This window comes from Carcharhinus amblyrhynchos, chromosome 10, assembly GCF_965287045.1.
Source record: "Carcharhinus amblyrhynchos chromosome 10, sCarAmb.v2.hapA, whole genome shotgun sequence".
In the NCBI taxonomy this organism is placed as follows: Eukaryota; Metazoa; Chordata; class Chondrichthyes; order Carcharhiniformes; family Carcharhinidae; genus Carcharhinus; species Carcharhinus amblyrhynchos.
In genome coordinates, this window is record NC_137333.1 from 42,264,273 (window position 1) to 42,286,424 (window position 22,152).

General features: G+C 39.9%; 1 protein-coding gene across 1 annotated transcript; it reads right to left on the bottom strand.

The window, feature by feature from the left end:
- Positions 1–373: 373 nt before the first annotated feature.
- On the bottom strand, positions 374–14,242 carry slc10a2 (solute carrier family 10 member 2). The gene is made up of 6 exons (XM_080196930.1): positions 13,845–14,242; positions 10,681–10,799; positions 10,487–10,575; positions 6,511–6,686; positions 3,251–3,408; positions 374–645 (listed from the first exon to the last, which is right to left on the bottom strand). The coding sequence occupies exons 1-6, from the start codon at positions 14,240–14,242 to the stop codon at positions 389–391; spliced, it is 1,197 nt and encodes a 398-aa protein (XP_080053056.1). The 3' UTR covers positions 374–388.
- Between the last annotated feature and the right edge of the window lie 7,910 nt (positions 14,243–22,152).

The window sequence follows — 22,152 nt, forward strand, 5'->3', positions numbered from 1 at the left end:
TAGCTTTCTCCTTCCATTCTGTTTCCTCTCTTTTTTACTTGTGACAGTTTTCCTTCCTTTTCTACACCATTATGCTAATTCATGGAAAATAATAGAAGTGCTTGGATATGATGACTGATCAGGAAGTGGCAATAGTTTGGGAGGTAGGGCTCTTAATTGCATTAGGTTGGCCAGGGTCACACCACATTTTTGAGATCTGCTGGAAAGTGTTTCCAGTTCCATTCTTCCCTCTTGTACACAAAATGACAAAGGGAAGTTACATAAAGGAGGACACGGCGCAGATTTTAAGTTTTTTGCAAAGAAGAATCCATTGACGTGTGTAAAGGTAAAACCCAAATGACCTTGTCAACAGTATTGTATGACATATGAACACATTGAGCAAAATCATTTATAGATTTGTACTTGTGTCCAAAACATGACTTGGTGGCTTCTCCTCTGCTCTGAGTTCCCCCTTCAAGATGCCATTGGGGTATTTCACTTCTAAATGGGGGCCCCCATTTGTTAAGACAGCAACTGGTACTTTTTCATCTGTTTGAAATCCTCCATTCGTTAAAGCAAGGGCTGGAATAGATTTCTCTTCGTCGTTTGCACATTCTGAAGCATTATCTGTGCTGCTCTTGCCATATCGTTTGTAAAGTTGATACACTGAGTAAAATACATAAAATGTTTAGACTTTGTTTGCTAAAATTGTAAATATTAGCATCATATGCTTCATAATAACATTTTGCATTTATGTAGCACATTTAACATAGTCTATAACTTCACAGGCATTATTGGACAAGAATGGACACCATATCATTGGAGGAGGTACTTGCTCAACAAAGTGGGTTTTAAGGAGCATCCCCATAGATGGGGAAAGGCAGAGGAATTTGGATTGCAAGTGCCAAAGATATTGCGGAAATGCCTGAAGGCACAAGCAGGTGATGTGTAAGAAATGAGAGATGGGCAAGAGAAAGACCCATAAGAATGGCAAATTTTAAGGGCGGGTGCATGCCAGGGAATTAAAAGCCAGTAGGTCAGGAAAGGGCCTGAGGCTTATTCATGAAGGAAATCTGGAATGCAGCCAGGAAGTAGAATGATCAGATCAATAACCTGAGAAGACCTGGTCCCTATTGTCAGTATCCAATGGGGCTTGAAACAGATGTAACTTCTGTCCACACCAAACGTGGATCCTAACATTAAAGGCAATAGGGTTGAAGGGAGAACTCCTCTGTGGTAGCATTTTTGTTGTCCTAACTCTTATTTGACTGGTGATTTTAACACTTGGATGAATATTATGTCTAAATCACTATATAAGGGCAAATATGGAGTCCAGCATAACCTTCAAACAGAATCGGGCTGTAGAATTACATAACTGCAGTCGGTAATTTGTTAGAGCTAGTCATCTGTACAGTTTGCATTTTAGCAGCAACAACATGTCACCACCAATATCTCCCCACTCCTATCATATTCTGTCCTTATCTCTCCTACATTTCACAAAGATGCACCAATTCTGGTGAGGTGCCCTCCCCAAAGATTTAATGAGTTGACCCTGAATATTTCAGTCTGATTAGGAACAGAGGTTAACAGGGTCTATATTGCTACATTATGTGAACAGTAGGCATTAGCATTTTTGGAGCTATCATAGCCACTTTAAAGGTGAAGTAAAGTTGGAATACTAGTAAATTTGTACAGCAGCCCTTCCTTACCATTACCCTCTTTCAAAAGACTTACTATTCAACAGATGACAGGCTCACTGGCGTGTAGGTTTCTCATTAACACATGATCCTTTTTTTCAGAAGATTGATGTTGTGTTTGCTTTTTTTTCAATCCTTGATCACAGTACTCTTATTTCTAATAATTTCCAAGTGGCAATAATGAGATTGAATTCAGTAATCATTTTAAGTACACTCATGATGTCCATCTAGATCCGATGCCTTGTCTTCTGTTAGCTACTGAAGTCTATTAGTAACTACAACAGGTAAATTTTCTATTTTTCATAGTATCCTAGCTCCCTGCTTCAGTAGTGCAACTTCTGTGCTGGAGTGTGAAACAAAAAGATTTACTTTCTAGCCCTTGTTTGCATTTTAAATTTTCTCAATGCTTCAATGATTTCCTTTATCACCTGTTTGCTACAAATATATAAGAACATAAGTAAACGCAGGAATGGAACGTACAACCCTTCAAGCCTGCTCTGTCATTCAAACAACCATAGTTGATCTGAATCAACTCGACTTTTCCGCCTGCTGCCTTGATTTCTTGCGAGACCAAAAGAACCTACTAATTTTGCTTTCAATGATGGAGCATCTGCATCTCTGTGAAGCTGACAATTCTAAAGGTTCCCAACCTTCTGAGCAAAGAAATTTCTTCTTAACTCAGTCCTAAACGACCCCTCACCTGAAATTGTGTCCCTATGTTCTAAGTTCCCCTAACCAAGGGAAGCAACTGAAAACTCTGGAAAGTTTCTTCAGAATCTTGAATGTTTCAATGAGATCACCCTTCATTCTTCTAAACGCCAGAGAATATAGACACAATTTACTGAGCCTCCCATCATAGGACAACTCACTTGTCCCAGGAACCAGTCTAATGAACCTTTGTAAATTACATACCGCAGTAAAGCCGAAGGAACTAAAAGCTAACAAATACCCTGTTCCTGATCCACTCTATAATGTGCAGTTTCCTTCACTTCTCTCTCATTCTGAATCTGCCTTTTGTCATTCTATCATGCTTTATTAATTTAAATATTTCCTCTGTGCAAGGACAGTGGTATCAATTCATAGAAACTCCCAGTGTAGAAGGAGGCCACATCGAGTCCACATTGACAACAATCCCACCCAGGCACGTCCCTGCAATCCCATACATATTTAGCCTAAATCCCTCTAACCTATGCATCCTGGGACATTAGGGCAATTTAGCATAGCCAATGCACATAACCCACACATGTTTGAACTGTGGGTTGAAACTGGAAGAAATCCACACAGAAGCGGAGAACATGCAAACTCCACACAGACAGTGACCCAAGCCCAGAATCGAACCCAGGTCACTGGAGCTGTGAGGCAACAGTGCTAACCATTGTACCTCCATGCCATATGCAATTCAATGCAAATGGTCTGTATAGCTTTGGTTTGCCCAATGTTTGTCCAAATGGGAAACTGAAATGTTGTCTGTATTATCCTTGCCAAGTGCAGGTATGCCTAATATGCTTCTTCCCAGTGAGTTTTAATTCTATTCAATGGTTTTATTGAAGACAAAGGAAAAACCAAAAACTTACATCCAATCATTATAGCTGCAAACAAAAGTTGAAAAACACTGTAGATGAGTGGAAACGTGAACATGAGTACAAGTTGTTCAGGTGTAAAGGAGAGCTGGACAATGGTTGTGCAGAGCTGAGTGTTTTGTGCACCAGTCTCTAAAGCTACAGTACGACATCTGCAAGATAAAATTAACATTAAAATTTTCTTTAAGTTGCTGGTTGAAAACAAGATACACATTGAAATTACAGAATGAAGAAATGTGTTACGAGCTTTGTTCCCTTAAATTGAGTTGAGGGATAACATATCAGCAATTTTTCAGTTCAATTGTTTAATTTGCTTCTATTTTCTGCTTTTGTTAAACACAATGCATATAAAATGAAGTTAAAACTGTATGGTAGTTTGACAAACCTATGTTAAGTGTACATGAACAAATACAAACCAAAAAAATCATTAAAAACACAAACATTCCCTTGTTATTGGATCATATACTTTTTAAAATTAAGCATTTATTGTGACAAGGATCATAAGCATGCTAATTAGGTAATGAACTCTTGACTTTTAAGTAGCAAGTTAGCGACTTAATTTTGACTGAAGATTTCATCAGAGGAATTTGACTGAGCATTAAGTTTAAAAATTAGAATTTGTTTTGGTTAGTTTTTGATAACTATAAACCAAAGAAAAAGTGCTGGAAAATCTCAGCAGGTCTGGTAGCATCTATTAGGAGAGAAAAGAGCTGACATTTCAAGTCCAGATGGCCCTTTGTCAAAGCTGAAAGGCATTTTCTCTTTTGGTTTCAGATTCCAGCATCCACAGTAATTTGCTATTATATCTTACTACGAATCCTGAATTTGCCTCTGAAAAATAAATAGCAAATATGGAAGTCTGAAATGAAAACACAGAAAGAGTAGGCAATCTATTTTCTAGGCTCGTACCTTCAGAACTGAAAAAAGAGATGTGTAACAAGTCTCTTAGTAGAACCAGAAAAAGGGAATGAGGTGGGGCAGGGTGTGAGCCATTAAACAAGCACCAAGAATAATTTAGTGGAATTGTTGTTGGGTATTGACATCCCTTGTGAACTGCAAAAACTCAAAAAAAGGAGCAAAAACCCTGGGAAAAATGAGAAAGGGAGACGTTTTAAAAAAAAGAGAAGTCAGGGAGATGTTAAAAATGAAGTTCCATAAGAGAAGAAATCAGAGAAAATAGAAATGTGCCTCGATTTATTTTAATTATAGAGGTGTGCCATGATATATGAAAGATTGGAAACCACTGACTTAGACTCCTGAAGGCATTGGATTAATTCTTACACAAAAGTTGCTTGGTTAAACTTTGTGTTCTAGGCTTTCACAATAAACCTCAGATAAAAGAGGCCCAAACTGAGGAAAACAGGAGTTATTTTGGAATGGGGATGCAATACTGATCGAGTTGGCCCAGGGAGATGAGATTAGTACTGTATCTCACTTGCAAATATTCTCAATTCAGAATTACAAAGCAAATTGATAAAGTTTGCAGATGATCCCAACCTAAAAGTGTAGAGCAGGCACCGCATGAATTACAAAATGCATTTGAAATAATGAGTATTTATATAATACTTCTCACCAACTGAAAATGCCCCAAAATGCTTCACAGCGAATGAAATCATTTCGAAATATATTTCCTGTTATATTGCAGATAGCAACGAGATAAATGACTGGATAATCACTTTTTGTGGTGCTGGTTAAATTTCTATTTCGGTTTTTCAAAAAACAACATGGACTGTTAATCATCTGAGATGATAGAGAGGGCCTCCATTTAACATCTCCAAGAGGCAGCATTCCCTCTGAGATTAAGTCCGCGAAGTGAGGCTTGAACCAATGCTTTGAATCTGATCCAATTAAATCAGGAAATAACAATAGCATAGGTGAAAATTTTGGTAGCAGATGATCGGAGGGAGGAGTGGCATTGGACTATGTTATGGAGGTGAAATAAATGGTCATTGTGATGGCAGGATATGAGCGTAGATGCTCATTTCAGCACCAATGGCGATAGATAAAAGAACAAGTTCAAGACTTGGATACTGAAGTGACGACTTTGGTGGAGGAGGTGGAACAAAATAGAGATGGCTCGGATTCACTGCATGGAAATAGGTATTTTCAACATGTGCTCAGAAGGCACTGGGATTGAATCATCTATTGACAATATAATCCTTGCCCTGCTCTGAGGTTGTGACTGCTGCAGTTGACAAATAATCTTATTGAAGTGCAAACATTTGACACATTTCCTCGCCCAGGGTCACATAGGAGAACTGCTTCCTGAACATCCTGAATGGACATGGTCTCCAGCTGAGAACCCTTCTCTCACTTTCCTACAATGTCAGCAGTTTGTTCTGCTCTGCATGCCTCTGCTCAGTCTCCAATCATGTTAGGGCATCTATTTCTGGGAGCAGTTGCCTTGTGCAGAAGTCATCAAAATGTCCTTCAGCATCTTGCACACCACTTTCTAGAGACTTCTGCAACTTGAAATATCTATTGAAAGCTGTGGAATTATGGCAGCGGTTAGAAGAAATCAACCAGCAATTAACCTGCAAGTAGTTAATAGCTTTAAATAGCGTGAGTGCAGGATTCTTCCTGCTGTTGGGTGCATGTTCAGCTGTGCAAGCTTAAGAGACTGCATTAATTGATACATTATGTTGAGCATGAAAATGAAATTGCTTGCATCAAATCAGCATTGCATATTAAATAAATTCATTATCTGTCTGTTTTGCTTATGTCTGACAGACATTGGCTGCACACATGCTAATACCCTCACCAATATGGCACTTGGCACGATTCTTCCCTTGACTACACAAGTGGACTGAAGATGCAGTTTGAAACTCTAGGGGTATTCGTAGCTCCAAAGAAACAAGTGCCAACAAACTCAGCTTCTCACCCGATGGTTCTATTGTGTTTCTCATTTTGTAGCCATTATACAATTGAGATGAACCAGCCACCACTAATACTTCAGGTCAGATTTTAACTCAGTCAAAAACCATTCACTTATACAGTTAAAATCAGGCCCATCACTTCCTCTGTACGTGTGTGTGTTGGTCTGTTTTTGCCTCCTAGTTCCCTATTTCTGGTTCTAAAGAGACATGGTTGTCACTTATTTTTCCAAATATATACGAGTCTGCAATATTAATTGCTTGTTCTATGCTGTGAGTGTCTTCCCAGCTGCATCAGTTTGTGTTTCTTCTCTGAAAAACTGTATCACATTTTATATGATGTAACAATGTTTCATTTATGATTGTACAAAAAATTCGTACCTGAACCAAGGCTGACCAGCAATACGAGCCAAAAGAAATCCTAGAGTATATCCAATAGCTGGATAGATTGTTCCAATGATCCACAGGGAAGGAGATGTTACCCAGGACCCCCTGTACAGTAGGGCTCCAGTCACAGCTATACCAATTATGAGGAATATTCCAGTGATAGAGCCAATCTAGGGAGAAAAGATTTATTTTGAAATCAGAAAATTCAGAGTCACTATGGCAAAGGATGAGTCCATTTGGCCCGCTGAGTCCATACCAGCTCTCGAAAGAGCAATCCAGTCGGCCCCATTCCGCTTCCACCCCATAATCCTGTGGTTTATTTCCATCAAATGGCCATGCAAGTTCCATCTAATTAAAGCAGCAAAATGCTCAGATTTTAACAAGTGGACAATTGCATTCTGAATATTGTATCACATTGAGACCTGAGCCAGAAGTGTCGCTGATGGACAGGATCAGCATTGGTACTGAGTATCATACAAATACGGACAGATTACCACAGTCCTGTAAATAATATATTTCAAAATGAATGGTGGCAGTTTTCATACATGGATATTCTACTGGCAAGTTAACTCATAAAAATAATGATGACTGTTAATAATTTATTTTTGTCTTTTTGTCGAAATTTCAGTAAATATCCACATACATTTGATCTTTGGCCATGATTACAAATCAGCCTCTCAAGTTTTCAAGTAAAACATGACAAATGAATGACCATATATGAACCATTTTCTCTTGTTTAAAAGTTGATTTATTAGTGTCACATGTAGGCTTAATTAACACAGCAATGAAGTTACTGTGAAAATCCCCTAGTTGCCACACTCCAGCACCTGTTTGGATACAGTAAAAGAGAATTTAGCATGGCCAATGCACCTAACCAGCATGTCTTTCAGACTGTGGGAGGAAACCAGAGCACCCGGAGGAAACCCATGCAGACTCTACACAGACAGTGACCCAAGATGGGAATTGAACCTGAGTCCCTGGTGCTGTAAGGCAGCAATGCTGACCACTGTGCCACTGTATCCCTTGTTGCTGGGGAGAGCTGCTGATATTGTCAATTTGGACAGGTTTAAATTGTCATGAAGTTGTGGACAATGTGCGCCTGCCGTTTTGATTTAAGAACCTTCCCAAGCATTCTAATTTGAGAAGTTAGAATGTTATCCAAAGAAGTGTTCGCCATATAAAGCAACCACTCAAAATCATGCTGAAAATCACCCTGAAAAATTCTAGAACTCTCATAAAATAATGGCCAAACTTTTGGTGGTTTTTATCTTCCAAATTTCCTGTCTTCTTGTTTCTGCTTTTTCAGATTTTAATCAGCTGTTATTCCACTGTCATGATATTGGGACAGAATTTATTCAAAGAATAATGCCGTGTAAACGTCAGAGCCATTCATCGTTAATGTGCAAATCAGATAACAACTTGTGGTGAGAGAGGAATACCTGGTGAATTGTGAATCGCTATAAATTGTTTGATAATTTGTGTCACTTTGCTCTTAGTTTCACAAAAACATTATGTCCTTAACTGCCCAAAAAGTTTCTTAAAGTTGGTGCATTTTCACAATTTAGCATTAAATTTGCCACAGTAAGTTAAATCTAATAATTAATAATGCAAGTACTCTTTTAACGATATGATAACTGGGAATGACTGCCAGTCAATCTCCCTGCCCAGAAAGTGAAAATTGAAATTGTGAAGCCTTGTTTCTTTACATAATGAACTACAGTTGGAAACTTTCAAGGTGGTAAATTTTTGTTTTCTTTCTAACTTTTTTTCACACCAAAAAATACAACATTTCTTTCCCTCAGCTTATTTATCTTTCTATACCTGATGCACTTCGTTACATTTTGAATTGAATTCACTCACTTTAATTCACCCTCCTTCTCAGCCCTCAGGACATTCCGATTGGTACAACCCTTCACCATGGTGCTGATGCTTTCCTACCCTGGCCTTACTGCTCTCAGCTTGCACTTCCAACAATTTACAGGAGAAAAAAAATTGAGCTGAAGGCTCAACTAACCAGGCATGCTGCAAGAGGCCCAGCTACTGCAAATACTAGCCTGCTGCTGTTTTAAAATTTCCTTTCTTTGATTTTATCCTTTGGGCAGTCTCTGATATTAAATTAACAATACTGTAGCCTGGACTGATCTCAAATATGGGGATGGAAAGTTTCTATTTAAATACTACAACATTGGACAAGTAGCACAATAGGAACCCATTGGTATAAAACTAAAATATTGCAGAGGTAGGAAATCTGAAATAAAAACATAAAATGCTCAGCAAATCTGGCAGCGTCTGTGGAATGGAAAACAGAAATAACAGGGTAAACAGAATTCACATCCATTTGATTTATTCAGAAGAAGCATCATACCAACTTGAAACATTAACTCAGTTTTTCTCTCCATAGATGCTGTTAAACCTGCTGAGTTTTTTCAGCATTTTCTGATTTTATTGTTGGCACTGTTGTGTTGGATCACGTATCTGGCAAAATTGCTTTACCAGAAGAATAGTCTGCCAGGATCTATTCCTGTACGTAGAAAGTCTCTCTCAACTTTCAAGACTCAATTTTCTCAAGACTCTAGTCTCTAGTGTTCTATGGGAAGATGTGGATTATGGCCCTGTAATACAGTAATTCTCATGTCACATCTTTGGGCTAGAGAAAGGTATAGTTAAACAACATAAATAGCTGATTTTAGTTAGCCAGCCTTGGAGCTAACAGCAGGAGACTGGGAAAAGTTGCATCTGTAATTTTAAGACAAGTACCTTCTACTTCACCTTATGAAAATCATTAATTCGGCAATTTTTATTTATTTTAATGCACCATTTTTATCGTCTTGGGAATCATGTATAAATTCATTGAGTTGAATCTTTGTGGAGTTGCCCTTCTAAAGAAAATGGGCAAAAATGCCATAAAAAGCTGGCATTTTATGGCATTTCCATGGAAGTTATATTTGGATAATAGTGGAAATTCTATGTCCCTCACTCTTTCAAACTTCATTCCAGATATATTAACTGAAATAAATTGAATTTATGCTGAAAAGATGAAAAACTCCTGTGAGGTCTAATTGATTTAGCAGCCTAGAGTTTGTGGTCAGCGGTGAACCATGAAGTAATCCTTGCTGAATGATCTAGCTATCTTGCTGGAAAGAATTTCAGCTCCATTTAATTTCTTAATGGCTGTGTTTATTTGGATTAAATACTAGGGGAAGTTGTTCTTGCCCAGTTTCAGTCTCAGTGTCAATATCAGAATGCTAGCTGTGTGCATTGAAATAAAGAAGTTGGCTTGACACAAACTAATAAGCAAGTTTAAATTACCTATTTTTAGGTCTGTGTTGTCCTTAACCAATTGTAAGTTCTTATATCTAATCTGTCAGTCATAGAATTATAGACTGACAGTGCAGAAAGAGGCCATTTGGCCCATCAAATCTGCACTGTTTCTCCAACAGAGGATCCCACCCAGCCCTATCCCCGTAACCCCATGTATTTATTCTGCTCATTCCCTTGTGACACTAAGGTACAATTTAGCATGCCCAATCCACCTAACCTGCAAATCTTTCAACTGTGGAAGGAAACTGGAGAACCCAGAGGAAACCCACGCAGACGGGGGGAGAATGTGCAATCTCAGTACAAACAGTCAGCCATGGCTAGAATCGAACCGAGTCACTGGCACTGTGAGGCAGCAGTGCTAACCACCGTGCCACTGCACACTGCCCTCAACCATTTGGAAAAAGATCACTGGAAATCCCAAAGTGAACACATAAACATAATTTATTCTAGCAATGTGGTTAGTTCTTAATTGCCTTCAGGGATGAGAAATAAATGCTGCCCCAACCAGCGACACCCACATTCCATGAATAAATTTAAAGAGGTTCTCCCACACATCTGCAGTTTTAGCAGATAATTTGGAGAAGTCCCAGAGAAATTCTAAGCTCTCTGAAATATTTCTCTAGTTTGAATACTGTTTGAAGTTGCTTACCTTCAGTATTAGCCTGGCCTTTTCTGGCCATTTATAGTTCACGTAAACCCCAGCAGCAACAGGAATTAGGAGGCTTGCCAGGGTGATGCCTAGAATACATAAGGTTCAGATTTATACATTTCCCATAACTGAACATATGAAAATATATACTCATCTTCTGACAATTATTGTGAAATGTGGTGTTTGCAAATTACCTATGCTGTCATAAGGGATCTGGATGGTATCTGTGTCGACCCAGGTTTTAGTGTAGATGAAGAGGCAAAGAGGCATCATTCCCATCCCCAGTATTGTGGAACACGTTGTCATACTTACACTAAAAGCAAAAGTATGTTTAAATAAATGTGGAAAGCAAAAATATGTTTAATTAAATGTAGAAAGCAAAACTAAACAGCAAAATAAGTTCTTAACCTTTAAAATTGTATTGCAGTAAATGAGCAGAAAAATGTTTAATGGGGTTACAAGAAACAAACACTATTTACAGTTTGAATTTGCTAATAAAATGAAGACTGTGCTTGTTCGAGCTCTGATGGTAAATACAAAGAAATGATTGAACAATGAATTACAAAATGCTTCACTGAACATTCACCCTTGGAAGGTTGAGTTTCTAACAATATTTAATTGCACAGCTATTAAAACTTCTTAAATCTTCAGCTCTAAGTAAGTTACAGTTAGACAATTTCAGATAACAAAATTAAACGTCGTTGAGCCAATTTTGCATCTTCCACAGGTCAAGGCAGATCACTATTTAGATTTAATTTTTTTGTGTACAGTTTTTGATGTGCAGGTTAACATAATGTTTAAAATTTCTTGTGTCAATCTGTTTAGTCTGAAATAACAGACAAGAAAATAATACAAAGTGTTAACCATTCCTCTGAAAAGTGGCTCTTGGTGGTAACTAAATTAGTAAATGGAATTTCATCTTTCACCATGCATTTTAATTGCTTGCGGTATCTTCCTAACAAGATTGAGATACTCTTTGGAGGTGAAATTGATGTTTGCAGTAGAGCAGATTGGATAATAACAGCTCGGCAGATTGTTTCTACATGAAAATAAAGTCTGACTTTATTTTCATGCAAGATTTAAAACCAGCTGCTGACATGTGAACCCCCAATTTGTATTATTACTACTGACTAATTTCACTCTTTCTGTATCTAGCCTGTCACTGATTTTAAACAGTAATGGTGCTTAAATTTCCTCCACAATTGCTCAGTGTGACTGAGTAATCATAATGTTATGAAGATAAGTTACACATAATGGCAACTTATTTAAATGTCACCATTGGGAAATAACTGAAATAGCTTAAACATCTTATCCAGTCTTTAACCAACAGACCATTATTTATAATTATTTAAATGTTTCAGTGCCACTTGGAACCTTCTTACTGCTTCAAAGATGCATATTTTTGTTAAAATAGTAAGGGGACTAGAAATATTGGCCTGATCTGGATGACTCCTCTCAACACATGGACAAATAGTAACTGAAATTTAATACACACAAGTATAAATGATTTCATAGACTGAAAATCTGAAATGAAGGAGAAAATGTTGGAAACAACTGGCAGATCCTTACATCATAAAGTAGAGAACAGATTCATCAAAACATTTGGCTGGACGCCATAAGAATAGAATTTACACACAGTCATAATCTTGGAATAAGAAAGCCAGACAAATGCAGAAAGCTAATCAAAATATTCTGACAATATAGAACGCATTGCCCTCGGAAAAGAATGGATATAGAATATATTGCAGTGTTGAAATGGAGTTTAAATATATACATGGCAAATAAGAATATGGAGAAAGATTAGCAATTCGAATTCAAAAATGCTGGGGTTGATTTGAAATATGCTTACAGGACATAAAGCCAGAATTATGGATCACCTTTTCATTACTGAAGCAACCCCATTTGTATTTCTGTTTATTGAGTGGCTGATTTGCAATGTCAGTTTCAGATCCCAGAGGCAAATTGAAAATTTGCCCCATTTGACTGCCATGGCAAACAAAGCAGTGTGGGCTGGATGAACAGATTGGTACTCACCTCTATTTGCTTCAAAAATAACCAACTATATTTGGTTAAAAGCAGAATACTGCGGATGCTAGAAACTGAAACAAAAACAGAAAATGCTGGAAAATCTCAGCTGGTCTGACAACATCTGTGAGGAGAGAATAGAACCAACGTTTCAAATGTAGATGACCCTTCATCACAAAGAGATATCTAAACTCGAAACGTTGACTCTATTTTCTCTCCACAGAAGCTGTCAGACCTGCTGAGATTTTCCAGCATTTTCTGTTTTTGTTGCAACTATATTTGCTTTTAATTTGCAGGCAAGGGAAATATTCCTTCTGTTGCTTATTGTTCAGTGACACCTGCTAGAAAGTTTGATGGTGTGGATGTCAGATGCAGGATGGAACTTGGCTGTGAATCACTGTTAATGCTGTGGAGACAGAGGAATGAAGATTGCATAAGACTGAGGAAACCTGTGGACGTAAAACTGTGTCTTAGTATGAGCCTTTAGTAGAGGAAGGATGTAAAGAGAATTCCGATCTGTATCACATAACACGGGCAGATAAATAATAAGGAAGTTTAGTTTTTTTTATTTTTACTGCATATTACTTTAAATAAATATTATAACCAATTAAAGTAATTTATATTTGACCATTTAATTAGAAATGAAGCTTTATATGCTATCTGTTCAATCTGCATGTGAGTTAAATTTGTCCTCCACAAATGTGCCTGAATGAGGTTTAATGCTTAGGCAATCTGTATTGTCATGATCAGCAGTTCACATGACAGGCAGGACTAACACTGAAAAGAATAAATATTGGAGACATGTGTATAAGGTTAGTATAAATTTGCATAAAACTTTTATTGTCATGATGATTAATTATGTTCAACTCACACATGTATAAGTGTGTAAAATATAGGTGATGTAGTTGGCATGTTGGCTGAAAGTTCCTCTCTTCGCTAGCCTGCAATCCTCTAACTGAACAGAAAATCATGGGCTGGCTTATGCAAAGGCAGCAAGGCTTGTCTGATGTGTTTTCGATCTGCAATGCCGAAAACACTGTGGCCAACATTGCCAACAAGTTACACCAATTTAGCCACTATCAATGTGCACCAGAACAATAGATAAGATACCAATCAAAAAAATTAGATTTTATGGCAGCTTTCTTGGTAGTGGCAATATCTAACAAAATACAACTCCTCCAGAAGGAGTAAATCTCACATTGGATAGTAATAATATATGAAAAGCAAAAGCATGCTTGGAACGTCAAGTCTATGAAATGGGTTGTTCATGAGCAGAGTTAGTCTGATTGGAAAAACATATTATGATAATACCAGAGTGAAAGTGTCTACTTACCTAAGATCCATGTCCCCATCCATCCAGTAGGTCATTATGTTTGAACCAGTTCCACCGGGACAGCATCCCATTATTAATACTGCAACTGCTTGAACAGGGTGGATTTTAAAGGCCGTTGAAAGCAGAAAGGCTGTGAGGGGCATAATACCAAATTGGCAAAGGAAGCCCACACATATACCCCAAGGTTTCTTAATGTGGCCCCAAAGCTTTTTTGCTTCGACATTGCATCCCATGGAAAACATCACCAAAGCCAAGAGGATTGTCAGCACAGAACTTAAAATAAGGCTCATAGACTGGTTAAAATTGTCAACAGGCACCAGACAGGATGTATCATGGCAGTTGGTGGCATTTTCAGGACAGAACGAATCATTCATTTTTGGGCTTCTGACTGTCTCCATAGTCGTAGTTCCTCCCTGTCTTCTCAGGTCCGCCGTCCTTATCAAAATAAATCTTTAAGAGAGAAACAGAAAGATGTGAGGAGTTCAGAGGCAATCAGCTCAGAATCCTCAGCATAAAAGGAAGGAGCTGATGGTGCTTTCGCCTTTAATATAGTCAAGACAGTAATAAAAGTCGTCATAAACACCTACTCATATTTTATAGGATTTGTCATTGGCAGTGTAAAGAAGTGAGAGCCATTATGAGTTAAATTATACTGTTAACTGTCTTGAATAATGTATTTTAGCTTCAAAGTATTGTACAAACATTATTGTTGCCGAAAAGTATGGCTGATTATTATATATCAGGACTAGAGCAATGTATAGAATCTAAGAATACGTTCTAATTTACAGGACATGTTATTGGATTGAGTAGGATTATGTAGGTCACACAGCACAAAAACAGGCCATGAGACTCATCCAGTCAATGCCAGTGGTTATGCTCAGCTGGAGCTATATCCCACTGTTCCTCATTTAAATCTATCACCCTAACCCTCGGGGCTGGATTTTGCACGCTCCCACCAGGTGCGTTTTTAATGAGCTGGGGAGGCACATAAAATAGTTCAAGTGTCTGACCTGCCATCTTCCTGTCCAGCCCTAAGCATACCCCTAGGCAGCCTGCCCATCCTTTGTAAATAAATAATTAAAGATCATTTAGACTTCTCACCAACACTATTGACCTGAATAATGTGCTGCCCATGCCACAACATGTTTGGCATGCAAAATCAAGTGGAAGTGGGTGATGAAGTGGAAATAGTCAAGAGATTCAAGTTTCTAGGTGCCCAGGTCACCAACAATTGATCCTGGTCCCTCCACACTGATGCTATAGTTAAAAAAGCCCATTAGTGCCTTTACTTCCTTAGAAGGCCAAGGAAATTCAGCGTGTCTGCTACAACTCTTACCAATGCTTACAGATGCACCATAGAAAGCATCTTTTCTGGATGCATCACAGCTTGGTATAGCTCCTGCTCTGACCAAGACCACAAGAGACTACAAAGAGTTGTGAATGTAGCCAAGTCCATCACACAAACCAGCCTTCCATCCATTGAGTCCGTCTACACTTTCAGCTGCCTCCGAAAAGCAGCCAGCATATTCAAGGACCCCAGATACCCAAGCCATATTCTCTGTCACGTTCTTCTATCAGGAAAAAGATACAAAAGCCTGAGAACACATACCAACTGATTCAAGAATAACTTCTTCCCTGCTGCCACCAGATCTTTGAATAGACCTATCATACATTAAATTGATCTTTCTCTACACCCTATCTGTAACTAGAACACTATATTCTGCTTGTTTTCCTTTCATTCTCCTCTATACACTCTATGAATAGTATGTTCTGTCTGTAATAGCTCACAAGAAACAATACTTTTCACTGCATCCCAATACATATAACAATAATAAATCAAATCAAATCAAAAGGCCTACATGAACGAAGAGGGAAGGTAGGGGTATACTTTACTCTGGAAGTGCCCTACATCACACCCTCTGCCCTGATTCCCTGCCAACTGTCTGACAGAACCAGCCCACAGAACCCCTCTTTCTCCTCTCTGGGATCCTGTCTACTCTAAAGCTGTGGGTTTGTGCTTCTTGGAGCAGCTATGTACCTCTTAGGTCTTCTTCCTGCAGTCCCCCAGTATCCACTCCTGAGCTCTGGCACTGCCAGCTGTGATGGAGCTGCCAGACAATCAGATTAGCTGACAGTTCCCATGCGTGGAAGCTCCTCCCAAATGACGGGCGAGTCCCACTCTGTACCAATTTGGGGCGGGGGTGCGGGGGGGTGGGGGGGGGGGGTGGGTGGAAGGTTTGCGGGGGACAGCAGTCACTTCCTTGCTGCCCCATAAAATGCTATTCCCTTCTCACTGGTGTCCCCACTGGTGCTTGTCTTACTTTCCTGTAAATGCATCTATATTATTCACTTTAACCACTCCCGGGGTAGAGAGTTCCAATCTTCTGGGCAAAGATGTTTCTCATGATTTTGCTGCTTTTCTAGTAGATTGGTCCTCATGTGAATTATATTTGGGGCAGCATGGTGACACTGTGGTTAGTATTGCTACCTCACAGTACCATTGGTCTGGACTCAATTCCCAGCTTGGGTCACTGTCTGTATGGAGTTTTCACATTCTCCCCCTGTGTCTGCATGGGTTTTCTCTGGGTGCTCCGGTGTCCTCCCACAGTTCAAAGATGTCCAAGGTTAGGTGGATTGGCCATGATAAATTATCCCTTATTGTTAGGGGGACTAGCAGAGCAAATATGGGGGGCGGGGGAGGGGATGGTTACAGGGGTACGGGCTGGGTGGGGTTGTTGTTGGTACAGGCTTGATAGGCCGAATGGCCTGCTTCTGCACTGTTGGGATTCTATGATGGATTCTACAGTTTATTCTTGCAGTCAGTGAGACTTAGCAATGCTCAAGGTTGATTGGCTTTTTTTTAACTAGTAACTAATAACATATTTTTAGCAGTGGCACCAAGTTTTTTCAAGGCAACTCTTCAAGCCAAGCCTCTTAAAGAGGTGATACGTTATGGCAGGTGGTGGAAGTGTATCTTGGGAAGAGTATCTGACCGGCAAGAATACTTAATATATTTCAATAGGGCAGAGAACATGCTCCAGTTTTCTGACACAGCTCTGGTGAATGAGGTGGACAGGAGAAGTGAGGTCCTCTATTAATAGAGGTTCCAATGTTCTCCAAACCAACTTTGTGGAGGCAGATAACATTTGCTGTCAATGCCTGTAGTGTAACCTTGAGGCCATGGACACAGTGGAGGAAGAAGTTTAATGACCTCACAAGAGTGGTCAAGGTCAGTGAATTACTCTTCAAATGCCATATGCTTACAATTAAACAATGAGCCTCACACTTTATCACAGCCATATCACTCACCCATCAACTCTCTATCAAACATGACTCACACTTCACATTCTTGCGTCATTTCACCCTCACACACTTTGCATAGCTGTAAGCCTCACACATCTCAGAATTTGCACACACTGCCAGCTATTCAACCATGACACTCTTATCACCTAAACATATTGCGCCACATTCACTGACATATCTCCCTCACTCTTGCAGGACAAGGTGATACAACCACAGGCAGCAGGGGACCAACAATGCTGCATATCCTCACCTTGATGGAGGAGATCACGGTTAACATTATCATAGACTGTCATGTGACTGAAACAATTGAAGGTGGCGGTGTGTTCATGCTTCATCCTCCCTCTCACTTCTCTCTCATTGACCTTAATTTTTCAGACAGTGGGGCCTCACTTCCTTCCACTTAAAAACTGCTGACTCTGAGAGCCTGATTTTACGATCAAGGTGCGCCCATTTTCGGGTGTGAAAACTTGATAAATTCAGGCATGAAGTGAGTAGTGCGATCTGCACCCACCTCCGCGTCTGTTCTCTCTTTACCAAGGGCCTTAAATGACTGTGATCGGGACCATGCCTGAAACAGGCATGACATTAATTTAAGTGCATTTGCATGTATTTAAATTGACTTAATGGGCTGCGTGCCCCAAATTCCCCTTTTACCATCGCGTTAGCCCATCCACATTTGGCGCGAAACAGACATGGTCTGCAGAGGTCTGATTCAGGCGCTCCAGCTTCCGAGGAGGTAAGTTCTGACCTTCTGGTGGCTCCCTGTCTCAGATCTGTGGTGGGGTGGGGGAAGGGAGGGAGGTGGGTCAGATGGCTCTCTGGTGGGGGGAAGGGAGGCAGGTCAGATGGATCTCTAGTTGGCGGGGTGGGGGCAGGGACAGGCAGGGTCTACTGCCACTGTCTGTGCAATCGGTGGGGGGGTGGGAATGATGGGTCTGCTGCCACTCTGTGTGCAATCAGTAGGGGGGAAGGGGAGCAAGGGGCTTCGATTGGACTGGGTAGCGGGGGGATGGGGGGTCAGTAATGTTGTGAGAGTGGGACAATGTCTGAGGGCTGGGGGAGGAATTATCTGGCGATGTGGCAGGGGAATATTTTTGAATTTTTTTACTGCGCATGCACAATTGAAGGTTCCAATCAGAGCAGCAGTGTTGCAGGCGTGTTAAGCCCAGCCCACTGACTTCTGCAGCACGATTTGGAATTGCTGATATTTTTTCAGGCAGAGCGCGTATGGGGGCATCTGAAAATCACATCTGAAACACTCCCAATTCAAGTCCGCTCAGCACTTCAAATCAAAATGGTAAAATTGGGCCCGGAGTGTCCCATGACCATGTCGTGCTTGAATGAGCATTAAGTGACTACAGGCCGTGTGACCCCCCATTTTCTCTACAGGCTACAGGCCAAAGTGGAGAAAATCTACTGCACCCATAACTGGAAACAAGTGGTCTGAGCAGAATCCTTGATGTGTCACCATATCCCATGCGTCTAGTTTGGGGGCGTTTAAGAGATCTCTGGATAGGTTTATGGACGAAAAGGGATTGGTATAGGCTAGTGGGTCATTGTTTTTGTAACTGGTCGGCGCAACATCGTGGGCCGAAGGGCCTGTTCTGCGCTGTAATGTTCTATGTTCTATGTTCTATCAATCTGAAATTCATCTGACAGTCTCAGCCAGAGCCAGTCCGAGGGTAGATGATGATCCCTTTAAATAGCAGTGTTGGGAGATTCTTTCAGCTGCTGAACGCATCTCCAGCTGTGTGAGGTTGAGACAATCTTGTTGGGGTATTGAAGTTGAAAATGGCAATGATAGAACAAAGCTTCCTTTAAAATACTGTTGCAACTGCCCAGTTTTGCAATGCAAGGTATCATTAAATTGTCCTGTGAGGCTCCAATGTGTGGTCTTTAGCTATAAATAAACAAACGAATACACACTGAGTAAATCAAAACAGCACAGAAAAATAGCAATATAATATTTAACCCTAGCATGTACTTTGCAAACTACTTTCTGAGAAAAAAAGAACAAAGTATTTAAGTTACTTTTACACAGAAACCATAGGTCAGAATTTTTTTCTGAAAATATGGATTATGGTGTGAATTAATCAATCAAGTCTGTTGGTCCAGAAGTTTTACATCTCTGAACAAAAGCAACATTTCATTACGAATCAAGATATTGTGAATGAACATTAAACTCTTTATTAAAGACAGGGAAACAAGTTTTTAATTTGTTATGTTGTACAGGATTGGCTTGGTTGCCAGCTGAGGCATTCTAGGTTGTTTTCATAAAATGAAGACTATTCTTACAATGGTCCAGGCATTAGGGATAATGGCTGCTTCTGAATGCTCATTCACTGACACTTGTCTGATGGGACAACAAGTAAAACTTCCATTGTTTTATAAAGTGTTTATATCTTGGTTACGTGCCAGGGCTCAGAATCATAGAATCATACAGCTCTTCGGCCCATCGAGTCTGCCCTGACTCATGAGAAACACCTGACCTTCCACCTAATCCCCTTCACCAGCAATTGGCCCATGGCCTTGAATGTGTTCATCCAGATACTTCTTAAAGAATATGAGGTAATCTGCCCCTACCATCCTCGTAGGTAGCACATTCCACATCGCCATCACCCTTTAGGTAAGAAGGTTTTTCCTCACATCCCCGCTAAACCTCCTGCCCCACACCTTGAGCCTACGTCCTCTCGTGTCTGACCCTTCAACTAAGGGGAACAGCTGCCCCTTATCCACTCTGTCCATGTCTCTCAATCTTGTACACCTCGATCAGATCACCCCTCACTCTTCCCTGCTCCAACGAAAACAATCCAAGCCTATCCAGCCTTCCATCATAAGTTAAATGGCAGCATTCTGATGAATCTCCTCTGCAACCCCTCCCGTGCAGATAATAAAATACTAATTCTTTCTACTTTGACCCAACCATACAGAACGGAAAGCAGGCAACAAAAATCAGTTTTGAATTTACCACTAATATGTAATGCCCCTAGACTCCCAAACTAAAAGACCAAATACTTTTTACAGAATCAAAAACTACAGGATTTTAGGTTTTGGGTCAGGACCCTGACATTGGGGTCAAATGGAGGTCATGACCTCACACTGAGATTGAGTTTTCCCCAAATTAGCTCATTTGTTGTCACAGGGGCAAACACTTCAATGCTTGCCCCTTATAGGGGTTCAGTCACACTTACTTCCATTTCAAGAAATTCTTCAGCCCAACTTAAATAAAAAGAGCACAGAAATGTTATAAAAGGATGTAATCTTTTTCCCATACCAGCAGCAATGAATAAAAGAAAATTTGATTTAGTCCAATAAAGTTCACATGAAACTTCTCCTTTTGCTGGTCCAACAAAGGCTTGAAATAATTTAATAGGTTAATGGGTCTGTTTAGCCCTGGGCAAAAGAATTTCACCTATCACATAAAAGAATTAAACCTATTAGAGTGTTTTATATTAATATCACTATGATATTTCCATTTAGTTTTAAATCACAATAAAATAATTTAAAGAAATTGGTATAGAAATGTTAACTGTGGTTCATCATAGAATCCATACAGTACATTTGGCCATTTGGCCTATCGAGTCTGTTTTGACCACAACCCCACCCAGGCTCTATTTACTCTGCTAATCCCCCTGACACTAGAGTCAATTTAGCACGGCCAATCAATTTAATCCACACACTTTTGGACTGTGGGAGGAAACCAGAGCATCCAGAGGAAACCCATGGAGACACAGGGAGAATGTGCAAGCTCCATACAGACCAAGAGCAGAATTGGATCTGGGTCCCTAGCGCTGTGAGGCAGCCGTGCTAACCACAGTGCTACCGTGCCGGTTCTTAAAGGGTTACGCTTGTAAAGTGTGATTGGCATTGCATTTTTATAGCTTAGTTATGATTTATCAGGTGATATCATCTAACTGAGTTCAATTACCAAGAAGATAAAGCTGATGGGACAGTAAAGTAATAACTGCACAATGTACCAATCTCTTCAGTTTGATCATTTTTTTCCCCATTTATGGTTGATATGTTAGGAGTACTTTAGTGTAGCACATATGTATTGCACTGACAGTCGACAAGCATTCAGATTTACTTTGGACTTGAATTTAATATTCAATCCGAGATTCCCTGAAATTCATTTTTCACATTTATAGTTGTAGGAAAGGGCTCATTAGACTCCTAACAGATTGGGCAAGAACAGACACAAAGCAACAGCGAGATTGAACCCACAGATTATAGATTTGGATGGATAATTCTGGTATTTCCAATCTGTCAAACCACCAGAGAGATTAGTCAAAATCTAATGCTGAACCCAGATGAAAGCAAGGATCCCTTCTCGGTCCCCTTCTGTTTCTTATCTACGTGCTGCCCCTCGGAAACATTATTGGATAGCACAGCATTAGTGCGCACTGAGGACACCCAGCTCTAACTCACCATCGCTTCTTACAACTACCCCACTATTCCTAAATTATCAGGCTGCTTATCCAACATCCAGTACTCGATGAGCAGTAATTTCCCCAATTACATACTGAGCAGACTGAAGCCATTGTTATCTGTCCCTATACCAAACTCTGTTCCCTGGAAACTGACAACATCCCAGTCTGACACTGTTTGAAATCTAGGTATTGTTTTTGAGCCCAATCACATATTCATACCCATTGCAAAGACCGTCTGTTTCCATCTCTGTAACATTGCCCAACTTTGTTTCTCATCTGCTACTGAAATCCTCATTCATAACCTCTTTACATCGACACTTGACTATCCAAAGCACTCCAGGCTTGACTCGCACATTCTACCCTCTGTAAACCTGAGGTCATCCAAAAGTCTGCTGTCCATTGTAAACTCATGTCAATCCTATTCCCTTGTCACCCCTGTATTCACTAACCTGCATTTAGCAATCTCTTGAGTTAAAATTCCCATTCTTGTTTTAAAATTCCTTTATGGCCTTTCCTGTCTCTATCTCTGTAATCTCTTCTATCCTCCCAACCCTGTGAAATATCTGCGCTCATCT